The sequence below is a fragment of the Herpailurus yagouaroundi genome, unplaced genomic scaffold, assembly GCF_014898765.1.
Source record: "Herpailurus yagouaroundi ecotype Mexico unplaced genomic scaffold, PumYag 161, whole genome shotgun sequence".
NCBI classification, from domain to species: Eukaryota; Metazoa; Chordata; class Mammalia; order Carnivora; family Felidae; genus Herpailurus; species Herpailurus yagouaroundi.
Genome location: NW_024412402.1, coordinates 16,484,745 through 16,502,730, shown reverse-complemented (window position 1 = coordinate 16,502,730; position 17,986 = coordinate 16,484,745). Strand labels below are relative to the sequence as shown.

Here is a 17,986-nt window from a genome sequence, read left to right as displayed (position 1 = left end):
AAAGAAAGAAAGAAAGAAAGAAAGAAAGAAAGAAAGAAAGAAAGAAAAAGAGAAGCACAGGATTCATCACAACTGCCCTGGCCAAGTGCAAAACGCTGGCTGCCTCCAGCCTCCAAGCCCAAAGACAACCAGTCAGGGAGGAGGCGGAAGGCTTGCCTAGCATCAAGCAAGTGACAACAAGGCCTGGGGTCCTGCTCCCCTCTGCCAGCAACCAGAGGCAGCACACGCGGGGGCTTCCAGATGGAGCTCTCCCTGTCCTGAGGACATCAAGCCCCCCCACCCCCAACCCCACTATGGCTGCTGGTCCTCCACCAGGGCCACTCTGCTTCCAGGGGACATTGGCAAAGTCTGGAGATTTTGCACTGGCCCAGCCCCAGGTGTGCTACTGGCATCTAGTGGGTAGGTGCTGCTAAACCCCCTACAGTGTGTCAGGTGGCCCCACAGCAAAGAATGATCCAGGCCCGAATGTCGGTAGGGCTGAGCTGGACAATCTCTGCTCTAAAGCAACATTTTTTTTTTTTTTTTTTTTGCACGAAAGCCAGTTCAAGTACAAAATAATAATAATAATAACAACAATAATAAAGTTTTAACAGTCTCCATTTTTATCTTCATGCAAGATGAGAATTTGTCTGTTATGAGGCGAAAGCATAACTAAGGTCGCCTGTTTTTATGGATTAAAACCTTATCAAGGAGCAAATCGGCACTGCTTTTTAGTCACCAAATGTGACTAAACGTGAAAGTCAGCGAGACAGACACAGGTTCTAACCCTTCTCCCTGAAATTATACCTGGACCGTGAGTGACCTCCTCACTCCCCGCAGCCCTCCCAGGGTAACCCCCCTCTCCTCCTCCCTCGCCACACTCACTTCCCCTTCCCGAACCAGTTGCCAACGCAGGTCACCACAGAGGGCCAGCCTGTGGTCTGGACAAGCCCATTACAGATCTGCAGGGAGACCAGAAGTTAGTGGGACAGGCCTGGGCCGGGCAGCAAACTCCCAGCTCTGACCCCTCCCAGGCCGAGGGGCCTCCACGGCCCACCCTGCAAGTGCCCTCTTCCCTCACACACACCCTAATGCCACAGGTTGGTTTCTCCTCTGGCCCAAGATCCTTCCCTGCAGGGACCGAGCCCCTCAGGCATCTCAGGGACCTCAGGGTAGTGCTCAGTGCAGACTTAGGGAGGATCTGTGTGATCCTGAGAAGTGGGAAGTAGGACCCCAAGGCTCAACAGAGGAGCACTGGGCTGTGAAGAAGTTATCCCCAGCCCAAATCTGCCACCACCTGGGGGTGTCTGGGAAGGACTAGCAGCCTCCGCAATCCTTCCCATGATGGAGCAGAGGTCTGAATGCAAGACAGAGGCTCGTACCTGGATGAGCACAAAGTACCAGAGCATGTGGATGTTCCAGAAATATCCTAGGCCAAAGAGCGAGGTGAAGAGGCCACTGAGCAGCATTCCAGCTGAAAGGTAATAACGGAGGGGGAGCCGCTCCCCAAAAATCCCGCTGGAGAAGAGAGAGTAGGATTTGTGGTTAGTCACCATCTGCACTCCTCACCTCTGCCACATACTTCCTCCCCCGCCACACCACTGACACAGCTCTGGCCCAGGTGACCACCAATGACCTCTGTGTTGCCTGCCACACGCCAGGGATGCTCTCCGGCCTCCACTCACTGGACTTCCCTGCCTTAGCTGCCACTGCTGAACATGCTCCTTAAAGTGTCTCCGTGGCCTCCTCCCCTCGCTCCCCTCGGCTCACCACTGGACATTTACTTTCCCTGGGGCACAGTTTCCTGCATCAGTTTTGTGGTTGTAACTACCACCTAGATATAAAATAGCTCCAACCACATATTTTCCATCCTGATCTCTCACCCTGCAGGATCACACCCAGGTGCCTTCTGGACATCTTAACTTGGGTACCCCCGAAACATCTGCAACTCAACACCCTGAACTCTCCCTCCTCCTTCCCCACTCAGTCCCTTGGCCTGAGCCCTCTTCTGAGTGAGTGTGGTGAGTGAGTATCTTCTGAGTGAGCCCCTCTTCTTTGCTTTCTTTTTTTTTTTTTTTTTTATATATGAAATTTATTGTCAAATTGGTTTCCATACAACACCCAGTGCTCATCCCAAATGGTGCCCTCCTCAATACCCATCACCCACCCTCTCCTCCCTCCCACCCCCCATCAACCCTCAGTTTGCTCTCAGTTCTCAACAGTCTCTTATGCTTTGGGTGAGCCCCTCTTCTGAGTGAGTATCTTGAGCCCCTCCAGCCAGAGACCATGGAGCTTCCTGCTTCCTGCCTCCCCTCCCATGCCTCGCAATTCAGCCTCCAAGACCCTACCTCTTAAACAGTTCTCCAGGACATCAGCTCTCTTCAGCTCTATTATTGCTGTTCTAACTCAACTTCTCAAAGCTCATCTGGGCCATTGTCAAATCTGTTCCTAAGTGTGAGTGAGCAGGCCTTCAGTCTCGTCCTCCATCTGTACTATCTTCCATCATGCCCAGAATGATCTGTCTGAAATATCTGGCTATATCCGAACATGACACCCCTGGGGACCACCTTCAATGGCTCTCCTGTGCCCTCATCTGGCACACAATAGCCTGGCTCTTCAGCCCCATCTCCTGCCACTACTTCAAATTTTACTCTGTTATTAAAGCTGTTAGGAGTACACCCCCAGTCAGATCGTGCTGTTTCCCACCTGCCTTTCTTTGCCCATGCTAGTCCTTCTGCCCAGCTACTTCTCCACTGCTCTTCCTCAGTATCATCTCCTTCCAGAAGTCTTCCCTAACCCCTCTTCTCTAATCCCAGCTGGCATGAGGTGACTACCCCTGAGCCCCAGAGCGGCCTGTAGCCACCTCCCTCAGAGAGCCACCATACTGGTTTGTAACCAGCTGCTGATGAGTTGGGCACCTCCATTAGGCTGTGAGCCTTTGGAAAGCAGAACCCTACCTTTTCATCTTTGGTCCCTGGCAACAAACACCAGGATTGCTATGTAAAAGCCATGCTCGTTGGGCTAATTTAGGCCCAGGACAGGAGAGTGGTATTCCTTGCCATTTCTGTGTGCAGGGCTACCTTTGAAGGATCCCAGTTCAGGACAAGCCGTATTTGTCCAGCCACACCGCCACCACTGTCATCTGAGAGAATAACCTCAGAAGGAGCATCCAGGGAAGACTTTCCAGGAAAAGAAGAGTCTGTCTGCCAGGTGACGGAGGAGGCTGGGTGACCATGGTAAGGAAATGAGGATGGCCAGGGGTTGGTGGTATGTGCCCAAGTCTTGGTCTCATTTCCACCTGGGGCGGGGCATTGGCTTTTTCTCTTCAACCCTGCTGCCCGCAGGTTCGTCAAGGGGAGGCAGCAGCTCTGATCCCCCCTGACTCGGGGACAGTCACAGGCTCTGCCAGTCTCTTACCTGATAAACATGCCGATGGCATAGGCCACAAGGAAGGCATTGTCCACGGCCCCCAGTAACTCCTTGTAGTTGTTCTTGTCTGAAAACAGATGGCAGAGACAGAAAGCTGGTGCCTGGCTGCCCCTGCAAGAAGTCCTTACCGGCACTGGACAAACTCTTCCTGGGGAGGGGAGCTGGGGAGTGGGGAAGAGCAACTTGCCCTGTTCGTACCAAAGGGAGCCCAGTCGCACCACGTAGTGTCGTTGAGACTGTCGCTGTCATTAATGGGCTTGATCAGCTCCGAGCAGTTCTGGTGCAGACGGCTCTGAAAAGGCAATAGGACGTGTGGGTCAGGGGTCATCAGCAAGCAATCTGCCTCCCCAACCACACCAGCACCACTGCCTCCCCACTGGGCTCCATGCTCCTTCGGCTGACATGACATCCTGCCTACTGTGACTGGTTATAGGGCAAGTGGCCACATCAGGCCCTCAGTGAAGGGGAAGAGGAGTCTATGACCAGAGCCCATAGAGCCCAGGGTCCCTGCCCTCTCATTCCACCCACAGCCAGCAACACTGCTGTCAAAAGGAACACACAGGGAAAGTTCCATAGGAAGAACAACTACTGAGAATGGGGCTTGGCCATGGGAAGGGGTCGTCTCCTGACTATGGTTGAGGGAATAAGGATGGTTATGGGCCCAGTTCCAGACCATTCTACCAGAGTTTATTTCAGCTGAGGCCCAGCATCTCCTGCATTCTACCTTACCACCAGGCCAGCCTCACCTTGACAACACTGATGGGCTTCCTGGACATGTGATAACAGGTATAAATGAAGAAGGTGAGTAGCAGGATGAAGCCTCGGAACCTGCAGGAAAAGGCAGGCATCTGGGTCAGCAGGAAGTTGGCCTCAGCCAGAAGCTCAGACACGGTATCCCCACGGGACTTGCTCTGGCAACCCCAGGGCCTCAGCACCACCAACTCTCTACCTTCAGTCTCCCCTCCAGACAGTTCCTTGGACAGAGGCCAAGGGGAGGGTAGGAACAGATGCCCGGGGTCCAGGGCACTCAGGGAGCCCTATCTCTCTGGTCCCACCTCCTGCGGCCCTTCAGCAGAGCTGGCTCAGTACCAGCACCCTAGACAACACAAGTTACGCCTGCCCCTCCCCCCACCCCCGACTCTTGTCACCCCCCCACACCTCTATTATCCTTTAACCTCGCCAAGGTCAGGACGCCTCTGTGTCTGCCTGTATGAGACATGGTGGCAGCGAAGTAGAATTGTTTTTAAGAAGAATACCAGAAATGGTGGGAGCAGGTGGGAGGCTGACACTGGAGAAGGTCTGTCTCTAAAATGAGCTCAACTCCTCTCAAGCCTTGAACACAGCAGAGACAGCACCTGCTGCAGTCCAGTTAGGGCAGTAGCCAAAAGTGGGAAATCTGGTGACACAATCCACATCCTCTTCCCAGGCCAGATCTGGTCTATCCCACTGGACAGAAGGATCATTCTTTCCATCTGTGGCTCACACATCACATGTACCCTCTCCTACCCCCACTTCTCATCCCAAGGACCGGTCTGGAATGGAAAGAACGGTTCATCCAGGCACCACTGAAGTTTCCACCACACGCCCGGCCACTGCCCTTCTCCTGGGAGCCTGGGAAAAGGGCCTCCACGTCCTCCTGAGTCAGCGTCTGCGCCCCTAGCAGAGCATCAGCTGAGCTGAGTCAGCCACCAGGAGGCAGGAAGTACTTGGAAAATAGACCTCAAAACGGACCCCCAACCCAGGAGAAAAGGCTAGACATTAGGAAAGAGCCAGAGCCTTGGTTTATTCACGATCTCATGGAGGAGGGTGGGGAAGGGTGGGAGGGGCCCTGAAGCCCTTTCCATCCCTCGGTTCCATGAATCTGAAGGGCAGGACACCGGAGGCTTACTCTGACGTCTTTCGAGATCTGCCTCCAAACCCCAAACTCACTTCCCCCAGACATGTCATGAAGGCTACCGCTTGTGAAACACAAGGGAATTTCAGAAGAGCCTGAATTTAGGTTGGGCTTCCAGGACCCTTCTTACCTCACCCTGGACTTGAGCTGCCTACCTGGGTTCTCTGACTCCGTTCTCTCCACTACCTCACAGTGTATCTTCTGAAGAGAATGTAGTTACACACCCTCCGTCACCTGGCTACACATTTTTTTCAGTGGCTCTCCATTCTGCTAAGAGTGAAGTTCCAACTATTTAGCCTGGATTTTATGCTTCTCTACAAACAGGTCCCTCTGGCTACCAGTTTCCAAGGTAGCCACAGAGGTCCTTCAGGGACTTGAACCTCAGGGAATGTGGGGTTACTCCAAGTGACTGTTACAGTGACTGACATCGGAAGGCTTAGTGGCCTTCCAGGTCCCACCAATCGGCATATGCTTCATAATTCCTATGAGGGACTTGTTAATAATTCCAAGTTCAGGGACTTGTAAAATCTGGGGGAAATTCTCTGAGAAGGTGGCCCTTCTTCAAAGTAATGGATGAAAGAAAACTATACCCTGCAGATAACCGGTCTAGTGCCCTGGCTGGGAAGCTACTTGGTTCAGGAAAAAAGCTAAAAGCTTTGAGTGATGCTTCTAATGTATTGTGTAACCAAATGCAAGTTCCTAAATCTTTTCTCCCTCTGGTTTCCTCATCAGCTGCACATGGATGATAGCACCGACCACATCTATCTCAAAGACAGGTGAACACAACATTACTCTCACCCTAGCCCCTAGGTCCCTGTTGTACCATCTTTAAGATCCCTACCCCCGTCTGCAGGGCTCAGCTGAGCCTATCCTGGCTGCTACATGGATACAGCCACTGACCATGGAGACAAATCAGATTTCCTCTGGGTCTGAGAGATCCTTGTAGCCCCACTGAGGCTCCCGACTCTGTTCTCTCATGATAGGCCCAGCAGTGAGGAAGGCCTTTGCCAGCTAGAGAGCCTGGTGTTGCCTGGGAAGCCCTCTCAGGAGCTGGTGAGAGCCAACGAGGGGCCTAAAGGTCTAGCATGGTTTCCAGCCACACTGCTCTTCTCACATGCACTGCCCACCATCACTCTGCTTCAACTCCAAGCTTGTGACGTGATGGAGCAGAGACTCTGGCCTTCAGTGGCCTGCTCATGTGCTCCCTTGGGAGCGGATCCAGAGGATCCGCAGGGGCCCACACTGGTATCCTCATCTGTGAGATTCCAGCCTGCCCCCCTCCAGCAGCCTGGCCTGCCCCTTCTCCCAGCTCTGACCCCAACCTCCAGTAGAAAACCTGATACCCAAGAGAGCAGAAGGGCATGATTCTGGGGGTAGGGGGGACAGGAGGGTCAAACGTGTTGTGATGCCAGGCCCGGCATGGATACCCTTTGGAACTTCCTTCCTGGACTCCAAAGAGGCAGTGGGATGAGCTCAGAATCCCATGGCTACCCGGGCAGAGCACCTGTTCACCCAATCCATCTTCACTCCACAGTCTTCCTTCCATTCCATTCTGCTTTAGCAGCTATTCTGAGGAAAAGGCCAAGGTGCCACGGTTCAAAGGGGACTAGGGTCATCAATCAGGTGAAGGGCTGAGCTAGGCTGAGGCAAAGGCTGCCAAACTCATAGTCTCTCATAGGAAAGATAGCGATGGTCACTTGGGCGTGAAGAAGAAGTTTCACTTCTCTTCTCTTGAACCGTTTCTTCAGAATCAAGAGGCCCCAGGAAGGGAGCGGGGAAATATACACAGCTGGCCTGGGGAGGTGGGGGTTGCTGTGAGGGGACGGATGGCAGCCCGGGTGGCAGGCCAGGCTGGGCAAACATGCTAGGTACGAAGGAACGTGCACGGTGAGGCCCCCATACTGTTCCAGGTGAGGCCGGCTGTCCCACCATCCTCTAAATCCTTGTTAGCAAAAAGTGGCACTTTGCAGAGTCCCACCTCCCAACACTGGACACTCAGTGACTGGGCTAGGTGGAGAGGCTAACGAGCTATCTCTTAACTGCTAGCTGACAGTCCAAATACCGACCTCATCAAGACTTTGCACTAGGACTTCTTCTGAGGTAAGGACAAGGAACAATGTGTCCCAAAGCAGCAAGGGGTTAAAAACAAACAAAAACCTCAAAGGACCTATTATCACCACCAGCACAACAACAAAAAACTCCAAGAAACAGCACAGCAGTGGGATATTGGCCTTGGGAGACGGTGGAAAGGAGCCCCCTTTCCCCAGTAGCTACCCAGTCAACACCCCACCCCCACCCGCATACCTGCATCCTGACTCCTTGCTTTGCGACCACATCGCTACCCCCCTGTAAGGCCAGTCCCTCATCAACCACTCCCTACCTCCCCCTGCCTCAGCCAGCGGTTGCTAGTAAGGGTCTGCTCAGGTAGCCATGTGACAGGCTGGGCTGGCTGTGGCTGCAGGTAAGCTTGGCACTTGCCCTGAGGAAAGGGACTCGGTGGCCTGTCCTTGGAAGTGCCCTGTTCTGGGACTCAGCAAATCTGCAAAGGATAGAGGCTGGGAACAGTAAGAACAGGCTGATGGCGAGAGTGCCACCACCCACCCCCTGCCAAATTCCCCACTGCCACTGGGAGACACCCTGGTAGGGGGAGGCCAGCCTGGAACAGACAGCATGGGGCAGAGCCCTGAGCCAGGCCTCCCAGCACACAGGATGGGACAGGAACAGGCCACATCTGGGAGGGCCCGTCAGGACTGAGGGCACAAACCCCTCTTGGGGGCAGAAAGTCAACCCAAGGAATCCTCTACTTGTTCCCCTTCCCCCAGCTGGGTCTCAGGAGCTTGCTCGGAGAGATCAATTTGACTCAGGGCTTGGTCCCAAGATCCTTTCCAGCCATTGGCAGGTAGCCACAAGAAGCCACAGGAGTTTATAGGATAAATGAATAGATAAGATAATGATCACTTTAAGGAAAGAAGAAAGCTTTGAGAAGGAAGCTCTGTAAGGGAACCCCCGAGTGCTCAAACAGAATGAAAAGACAAGGCTTTAAGCTACAGCTACAGCATGATGTTTTATTTGGGCAAGTGGAAAACGTGGAAGAGTGTGAGGGTTGGAAGGGTTTGGAAGAGGTGGTCAACGCTATGCAGACAGCACAGATGGAAATGTGCTGATGGTGGAGGAGTTGAGGTCCTGCCCAGCGATCTTCCTCTCAAGATTCTCTACGGGCCTAGCCCCACGCCTCACCCTCATCCACCACTCTCCTGAGCATGAAGGATCCAGGGTAGGGGGCATGAGCCGGAGGCCAAAAGGAGAACAGCAGTACTGCCCCTCCCCCACCACGACCCAAGGACCAACTCAGGCACAGCCAGATGGGGGAGTGGTGGGCTTCGGGGACTCTACCCCTGGTGTCCGTCCTCAATTCTGTTATTACTTGGGGACAGCTCCACTCTGATCTCAGCATTCGGTTGGTACAGTTTGAAGAAGAAATAAGGCCTTGACAGACCATTCCAGACCAGTTCCCGGGCTCTAGGTCAGACAGCCCCGCCCAAAGCCAGGGAGGTACCAATCTGCTCAGTAAGAAGGGAAAGAGGAAACAGCAGGGAGGAAGAGGAAGTAGAAGGCAGCAATCACGAGTGGTGGTGGGGAGGGAGGGCGACCACCACAGGGTCATGTGCTCTCAACCAGCTCTGACCCTGAGGGGCCCAAGGGGATGGGGCGGGAATAATAATTTTCCCTCCGGTTTCTCCTCCTGGATCTCCCATTCCTTTCCAGAGCAGCGCCTTGGCACCACAGCTCATTTTAAGGAGCCTTTCTGCTGCCCTTCCCAAGCACTTCTTTGCAGTTACCAGGAAAATCAGACAAGACAGCTGCTTCGCAGCACCTGGGGCCCCTGATCTGAGGCCACGACGGAATAGGGAAAAGAACGTCAGACTTAGACCCAAAGAGGCTGAGCCCTGCTGCTTGCTGTGGCCTTGGGCAAGTTGTTTAACTCTCTAAGCCTCAGTTTGATCTTCTTTAAATAAGATAATAAGCTCCTGCACACAAGATTGTTATAGGATTAAATGAGATGTAATGGATGTGGAAGCATCTGGCGTACAGCGGGTTCTTGGGATGCATTTGAATGTCTTATGTGTCTACTAAGGGTGGGCTCTAGGATCTGGCAGTGTGAGCCCTCAGCAAACTCCGGAACGAGAGCCACTCAGTTTGCAGCCACCAGGCAGCCTCGGCCTCCAGCTCCCACGGGAAGGTTAGGGTGTGGGGAAAACAGTGACGTGGGAGTTCACAGCTCCGGCCTTCCTGAAGCCTTCCTCCTCCCTGTTCCTGCTCATCCAGCCGGGCCTCCTCCCACAGACTTTTCTTCTCCTTGTCTCGAGCGGTTCCCCCTCACAGGGCCCCAGGAAATGGGCCCAGCCCCGTAAGCACCAGCCACAGTCATCTCTGGCAAGGTGCCCACGTTGCCGGCTGCCCCCAGACATGCCCATGCAGATGCAAAGCAGAATTCTGGCAGGGCACCAGCCCGGTCCTGGGCTGGGGTGACTCTTTCAGCCATGAACAAGTTATCCACCCCATCCTGACACAGAGTGGGAAGGGCAGTAGTATTGGCTTCCTGGGCAGAGACCTCTCAGTCTCTGACTTTTGCTTGCACGCTTCCGGCTGCCTGTCTCTCTCAGCCTCGTCTCCAGGGACTGCTCCTTCCGCACCCTACGCCCCTGCCAGCTGCAGTTACACGTTGTTAGTCCTGACTAGACAGACTGTCTTCACTTCTGTGCCTTTGCTGGCTCCACGGCCTCCAGACCCAACAAGTCCAATGCTACTTTTCCCTCCTGGTGAGGCTGGATCCATCCATCCCTCCCTCCACAGAACTGCCCAAGCACTTAGCAATGACCAAGGGCTAACTGTATGCCTGGCACCGGGCTAAGGGCTTTAAATACCTTCTCATGTAATCTCACCCAAACCCCGTGGTATAGGTACATCGTCATTTCCATTTTGTGGACAAGGACCTGGAGCCTTTTTACATTTATTTATTTTTGGGAAACAGAGTGAGACAAAGAGTAAGCGGGGAGGGGCAGAGAGAGGGAGACACAGAACCCCAAACAGGCTCCAGGCTCCAAGCTCTGAGCTGTCAGCACAGAGCCCGATGCGGGGCTCGAACCCGCGAACTGCGAGATCATGACCTGAGCCGAAGTCGGACGCTTAACCGACTGAGCCACCCAGGTGCGCCAGGACCTGGAGCCTTTAAAGGGTTAAAGTGATTTGTGTGAGGCCAAAGGGCCCTGTGATCTTTCCCCTCCCTCGCTCTCACCCAGAGGGCAGCAGAAAGACCCGGGGCCTGAGAGTCTGACAGACCTGGATGCAAACTCCAGCCCAGTCACATCCCTAGCTACGCGGTATTGGACACGCCACGTTACTTCTCTGTGCCTCCTTATACCCATACGTTAGGTGGCGAAACGAATAATCGCCTGGCAGTGAACTACAAACAAACAATGTCTGGCACAAAGTAGTAGAAACAGTGAGCAGAATAACAGTCAATAATTAATGTGCAGTCAATGCTTAACAGGAGCCTGGAACTGGTCTGAGTACTTTACACACTGTACCTCATTTGCTCCTCACGACAGTCTTGTGAGGCAGGTATTACCAGTGTCCTCACTTCACAGACAAGGTATCCAAAGCTCAGAGCCAGTCCACCCTCTGGTGTCCTAGTCTAGGGAGGTCTGCCTAGGTCAGCTTTCTTCACTTCTGCTTAATTGAAATGCCCTCCTTCGGGACCCATGAAGTAGTAAGTCCAAAAACTGCACACATCCTCTCTCCGGTTTGAGCCTCAGTTCCATCCAGGAAGGTAGGACCGTGTTTTCATCACTGCGGGCCTCACAGTTCAAAATAATAATGTGCCTCCAGCAGGAAGTACGTTAACGTTTAGTGTTTGATAGGAGTCCAAACCTACACTCATCGGGAAAGAAGTGAAAGAACACTTCCTGAGTGCCACTGGAAGTCAAGGATTTTCACACATCATGATTATCCTCAGGAACCCACCTGGCTGGGGGGCGCCTGGATGGCTCAGTTGGCTAAAGCATCTGGCTAAAGCATCCGGCTCAGGCTGTGACCCCACAGTGCCTAAGTTTGAGCCCCACGTCAGGCTCGGCACTGACAGCACGGAGCCTGCTTGGGGTTCTCTGTCTCCCTCTCTCTCTCTGCACCCCCACCTCGGCACATCCTCTCAAAAATACAAAAAACATTTAAAGAAAAAAAGAACCCACCTGTTTTTTACTGATGGGGAAACCAAGGCTTAGAGAAGTTAACTGCACAGGGCATACAATTTCAATCCAGCTCCATCTTAAATCTGGGAGATGTTGGAGAACACAGGACATTGCTGGAGTCACACTTTCAAAAGTGTGTAAAGGACACGTGTGGTTGTAGAAAGCTGTGTTATGTGTATTCGTGAGCTCTTCTAAAATGCTGGTGTGGGGGCATCTGGGTGGCTCAGTCGGTTAAGCATCCAACTTCAGCTCAGGTCATGATCTCACGGTTCATGTGTTCAAGGCCTGCATCAGGCTCTGTGCCTAGAGTCTGCTTCAGATTCTGTGTCTCCCTCTCTCTGCCCCTCGCCCACTCACGTTCTGTCTCTCTCTCACAAATAAATAAACGTTAAAAAAAATGTTTTAAATATTGGTGTGGGACAGGCTGTTTACCGTTATCTACCCTCCCAACCCCCTTTTCTCTAAAATGTAAGTTATTTGGTTAAAGGACATAAGTAATGTGTATGAATGAAACTCTGTTAGGAACAACAGTGGCAGATAGGTACGACTTGGTGTATACAGTGATGAGATGCATTTTTGTTTATTAAGAAGAAAAAAAGGAAAGTAATTTATACAAATGTAAAATGACGGGTCATTCCGGAATAAGAAAAAGGACAATGAGGGATAAAACCTGACTAGATAAATGTGTAGGTTTGTGAAAAGAGAATTTGACTTGCCTTAGATTATAGTATGTGCAAATGATGAGTCTGAACACAAGTAATTATGGTAAAATTTTGTTAAAATCTGGCACAGTTTTTATTTTATTCATACTATTTTCAAAAAGAGGCTCTAGTTCCTTTAATATCAAATATGTCAGTGCAAAAGTAGAATTTGGTTTTTGTTCTGTTAAAATGACAAAATTTTTTTGACCATTGGTTATTGGTCTGCTCTTAAAGAAAGGCTGTAAAATGTTATGCTCTTACCTCCTGTGTAATCTGCCTACATGGCAGAATTTGTGTGTCTTCACAGAATAATTTTCCACACTTTTTAAAACAAAGATTTCCCGCTTAGGAAATGACTTAAGTTTCCTTACAATGTTACTTTCTATGTTTATTTTTTCATGTATTATTGTCACTTTCAAGTGGGTAGACAAGAACTATTTCTTAGGCACTCATGATAAGCATTCAAATGTCCTAACAACTTTTGATTTTTGCCTTCCCCAAATCAAGTCCTACGTGCAAAATAAAATTTCCTGGATATCTTTTATACCTAAAACTATCTATGAGATGTCCAAGAGGGCCCCTAGAAAATCACAAAGATTTGTGGGTTTTTTTTTTCACTTTTTAAAAAGAGAGGTGCTACAAATAATTAGGTTTATTTGATATGTTGCTACTGACCAACTGCATGAAAATAACTGTGAAATCAGAAGAGACTCAGCCTTCTCTAGGTTAAATTTCTCGAGGTAAAAGGTTATTATTTACATAAATATTTCACAAATTGCATGCAGTATGAGAAGTTTCTACAGATCTCTCAGTGCCCTCTGGGCCCATGATCTGCCACCATGTATCAGCACCCCCAGTGGTGCTTTGCCTGATGATAACAACACAGTGTTACCAGTCATGGTTTCAGTTATGATTTAAAATGTTACCTGGGCTGCAATCCTACTTTAATTTGAACTTAACATCTGCTAAGTCAGTGGTTTTCAACTCAGGATGCACATCAGACTTTCCTATGGAGTTTTATTAAAATTCAGATGTGAAGGGGCACCTGGCTGGCTCAGGTGGAAGAGCGTGCGACTCCTGATCTCAGGGCCATGAGTTCGAGCCCCACGTTGGGTGTCGAGATTACTTAAATAAACAAAATGCAGATGCACAGGACTTACTCCAGACTTACTGAATCTCTTTAGTTGATATTCTTGGCACATCCTTGGTATATTATATAAATTCTGTCTCAGGATTTTTAAAGATCTCAAGATTCTTTTCCTCTATAAAAATTGTGTTCGTTCATTTTTATAAATCAGGTGTCATGTTCACCATCTTTGAATTTACCTTACTACGTTTTAAGACATTGTCTAGATTTTTAATTGGCCTTATTTTGTTTTGCATATCTCAGGAACCAAATTTCCTGGGTAGCCACATTATTCTTGTCATGAATTCTCATCAGGTTGTTCACTTTTGAAAATTATCGTAGTAAGTTAATTCATACCTTTTAACGTCTCTGTCACCTACAGACAAATTTTTATTTTACTCTGCTGTTGCAGCTGCTGCTTCCTAAAGGCTCTTCAGTCAGCTATGGGCCAAAGGTTTTATCTCTACCAATGAAGAACTAACTGTCTCAGAAAGACACTGCACCAGGCACTTATTCTTGTGTATAGGCTTCCCATGGCACAGCTCACACATCTTTAAGAACATACCAGTGGAGGGAGTCAGGATTTCCAGAACTCGAGTGAAGAAGCAGATAGGTTTATGAGATTGCTAACCCAAGATTCAGTGGAATGAGAATTAATGATATAGACCTAAATGAACTGATGAGGGATGGCAGTCATTTATGTCTGGAATATTATTAAGGTTAGAGTGTTTGATGATATGTAAGGAAGCCCTTTCTATTTCTTCTTCAGCTGTCTATAACCCAAAACACTTTAGTACATTCTGTTTTTTGTAAACTGAAATGAAATACTTGCAAATATCTTCTTCTCCTTACCTGACCACCATGCCCCCTAAATTCAGAAACTTTTGTTGAGTCTTCCTGCTTTTCGTAGCAATATGGTTATTAGCAAAAGTTCAGTAAGAATCCATCCTTTTTAAATTTTTTCATTTTCACTTAATTTTTTAAGCTTATTTATTTATTTTGAGATAGAGAGCATGAGCAGGGGAGGGGCAGAGACAGAGGGAGAGAGAGAGAATCCCAAACAGGCTCCACAGTGTCAGCACAGAGCCTAATGTGGAGCTGGAGCCCACAAAGCGTGAGATCATGACCTGAGCGGAAATCAAGAGTTGGATGCTTTGGGGCACCTGGGTGGCTCAGTCAGTTGAGCGACCGACTTTGGCTCAGGCCATGATCTCACGGTTTGTGGGTTCGAGCCCTGCGTTGGGCTCTGTGCTGACAGCTCAGAGCCTGGAGCCTGCTTCGGATTCTGTGTCTCCCTCTCTCTCTGACCCTCCCCCACTCATGCTCTGTCTCTCTCTGTCTCAGAAATAAATAAACATTAAAAAGAAAAAAAAATTTAAAGAGTTGGATGCTTAACCTACTAAGCCACCCAGGTTCCCCTGTTTTTTTTTTTTTTTGTTGTTGTTTTTTTTTAAACCAGGATGTAATTAGAAAAATTGGTTATATAACCAAGGCTTTGCCTGGGCTGTCATATTTGACAATGATGATCGCTTAATCAGACATAACCAGCCCCATTTAAGGAACGAAGGCTGCCTGCATGGAGCCAATACTAATAAAACCCTCCCAAGAAACCTGGCTTACTGTGTTCTCTTACAGGCAAATAAGGAACGTTATTCCCTGGCAGGCCCAGGGGTCTTAGAATATCTTTGGGGCTTCGAGTAAAGAGGAATTTGCCCAAATTTATAGGTACAGCAGGCAAAACCTAGTGTAAAGACCAGTGTCTTGGCTTGACTTCCAATCTCAAAACAGTAAATAATACAGAGATAGCTAGCTAGCTAGCTAGCTAGCTAGCTAGCTAGCTAGGGGCTTTTAAAAGGCCAATCTAAGATTCCTTACGAAAACTTCTAGCAAAGCAAACTTAACAAGGTCTATATTACAGATTAACACTATTATTGCACCTATATACATAATCAGATCAAATTTAATGAGATCAAACTCATTTTGTGATTAAGAACAATCTTTGAGGGGCGCCTGGGTGGCTCAGTCGGTTAAACATGCAACTTAAGCTTGGGTCATGATCTCACAGTCCATGAGTTCGAGCCCTGTGTCGGGCTTTGTGCTGTCAGCTCAGAGCCTGGAGCCTGCTTCAGATTTTGCGTCTCCCTCTCTCTCTGTTCCTCCTCTGCTCGCACTCTGTCTCTCTCTCTCTCTCAAAAATAAATAAAGAATAAAAAAAAATTTTTTTTTAAAGAATAATCTTTGAGACTATTTTTGATCAAAGCAGGGGAGACTGTAGAAAAAAAATGTTTCACTGGAAAACTGTGTATTATCTAGAGGACACCCCTCCAATTATTGAATTCTATCTAGCCTTTCACTGACTTTGGGCTATAATTCTTTGAAGTGGTAGGTAACTGATAAGTCATACAAACTATGTGTATGAAACGACAGTCTCAGATTAATAGCCTTTTCTCCCTCCCAACCTGTGGAAAAACCAGTTTTGCCTCAATATTCCTGACTTATAAATGGGCATGCTCTTTGGATACTTCTTTTTAAAGGTTATTTTATTTTGAGAGAGAGAGAGAGAGCGCTCACACGGGAGGGGCAGAGAGAGAGGGAGAGAGAATCCCAAGTGGGCTCTGCACTGTCATCTCAGAGCCCGATGCAGGGCTCAAACTCACAGACTGCACTGTGAGATCACGACCTGAGCCGAAATCAAGAGTCAGACGCTTAACCGACTGAGCCACGCTGGTGCCCCTGGATTTTTTTCAAATTGTGGTAAAATGCACAACACATGAAATTTACTATTTTTAAGTGAACAGTTCAGTGGCAGTAAGTACATTCACATTGTTGTGCAACCATCGCCAGCATCCATCCCCGGAACTTCTCATCTTCCCAAGACGAAACTCCATGCCCGTTAAACACTAACTCCCTATTCCCCTCTTCCTGAACTTTTTCTTAACTGATCATAACATCTTCTGGCGCCCTCATTATGAGTAAAATAAAATCTTTACCACATGTTCATTTTTATATCCTATCAGAGTCATGTTTTCATCTTTTTCTGAAAATATCTCTTCACAGTCCTAAACTCAAGAAAGATCAAATACATAACGGAAATGAGCAAAAAAGGCTGGAAGTGGTGAGGGCTGTCACCAGTGAGGGCGGCCACCGACTGCAAAGCACTGTGGGTGATCAACCATCCCAATTTGCCCAGGACTGAGGGGGCTGGGTATATAGGGTTTTCCATCTAAAATTGGAATAAGTCGGACATCTTAAGAGCACCCATGCTCTGGAAAAGTACTCCTCAACTCCCAGTAATATAATCTGAGAATTTAGGCCTGACGTCTGTTTTTCCAGAGGAGCCAGGAATCTGGGTATGTCAAATTTTACAAGTTGTAAATGATGGCAACTAACCCAATGTTAAAAATAAACACGGTGCAGACCTCCCAAATCGTTCCAGTGGTGGCCTCTGATGAAGAGGGGGCTGAAGGCCCTCCACCCACCACACACCCCAACATGTTGTGGCCTCCACAGCCTCCCCCTATTTGGTCAGGAGGAAAGCTACTGCGGAAGCCCCCGCACTCATTGTTGGGGTGCTACGGGGCGGCTGAGATCAGAGAGGTATGCCCTCCCCTGGTATGTCTCTTGGGGCCTGGACCCCCTCCCCTCCCCCCAGGTGAGGTCCCAGGACCACTGAGTTCTGGCTTTTGTGTTATTCAAGGAGTAGGAGACAACAAAAGGGCCACTCAAAACTCCAGCTCCCCCTGGCCTCCGTTCCCCGGCAAGCCAGCCCAGGCCAGGTGTGAGGCTGGCTCCGGAGCTCCCCGGACGCAGGCAGCTGCTCCCCCTGCCCCGGCCCTGCTCACCAGCTGTCCCTGGAGAAGGCGCGGAGGAACCAGACACCCGGGGCCAAGGCAGACCGCATCGCGCCGGCCGGTGTCCGAAGCGGAGAGGGTGGCCGAAGATGGGGACGGCGCGGGGCGCGTGTCCTTCGCTGGCAGACTGCCGGGTTTAAATGCCCCGCGGCTCGGCCCGCCCCGGCTCCGCGGCCGGACGCCTGCAGCCCCCGCCCCCTTGCACCTGAAGGCCCTCGGGGTCGGGCGGCGCGCAAACCGCCCGGCCAACCTCCTCCGGCACCTGTATTTTCTCCCGCTCAGTCTCCAGGCTAGCGACCGACCGCCCTCAGAGATTCTAGGGGCTCCTCCGTCGGCCTTTTACTTTCTGCTCACTTCCCTCCTGGGCACCGAAAGCAGCGAGCCCAGACTAGCCAGCTGTACGCGACCTTCCGTCCGCCCGCAGCCTGTTCCTGAAGCGCCCTTCTCTCCCGAGGAGCGGCTCCCGACACACACCGGGAAACTGAGGCACGCTGGGAAACCTGACACCCAGTGGTCCCCAGCATTACACTGACCTGAGTTGGGGCGCACCCTCAGAGCAAAGGAGGTTTTCAGGGAGCTATGATGTTGGCCCAAATATCTCCCAGGCCTGGCAGGGGCTTCCTGTCCCACTCAGGTTCCAGGCTGTGTATTGAGCCAGGCAGGATTCTAGCATTCCCCTTCCCCAGAAGGACTGGCCTTCCACGCACTCTTGCAGGGACAATCTTGCAGCCATTCCTTCTCTCCCTTCTGGAGGCGAG

General features: G+C 50.2%; 1 protein-coding gene and 1 long non-coding RNA gene across 3 annotated transcripts in view; one reads left to right on the top strand and one right to left on the bottom strand.

Annotated features, from left to right (window-relative positions):
- SLC37A2 (solute carrier family 37 member 2) overlaps nucleotides 1-17,699 on the bottom strand; it is a 28,041-nt gene extending 10,342 nt beyond the window's left edge. Inside the window, exons 1-6 of one of the 2 annotated variants that reach the window (XM_040483429.1) lie at nucleotides 17,220-17,699; nucleotides 4,155-4,236; nucleotides 3,607-3,700; nucleotides 3,397-3,475; nucleotides 1,362-1,497; nucleotides 865-941 (exon numbers count right to left, since the gene is read on the bottom strand). In XM_040483429.1, the coding sequence (XP_040339363.1) occupies nucleotides 865-941; nucleotides 1,362-1,497; nucleotides 3,397-3,475; nucleotides 3,607-3,700; nucleotides 4,155-4,236; nucleotides 17,220-17,278 (527 nt within the window). In that variant the 5' untranslated portion in view covers nucleotides 17,279-17,699. The remainder of the gene's footprint in view (nucleotides 1-864; nucleotides 942-1,361; nucleotides 1,498-3,396; nucleotides 3,476-3,606; nucleotides 3,701-4,154; nucleotides 4,237-17,219) is intronic. The other variant, XM_040483431.1, reaches the window with a different exon arrangement.
- Nucleotides 1,513-4,210, top strand: LOC121035591 (uncharacterized). Its single transcript, XR_005792978.1, has 3 exons — nucleotides 1,513-2,000; nucleotides 3,054-3,215; nucleotides 4,144-4,210. It is a non-coding gene; the product is annotated as an uncharacterized LOC121035591 (long non-coding RNA).
- Nucleotides 17,700-17,986: the final 287 nt, after the last annotated feature.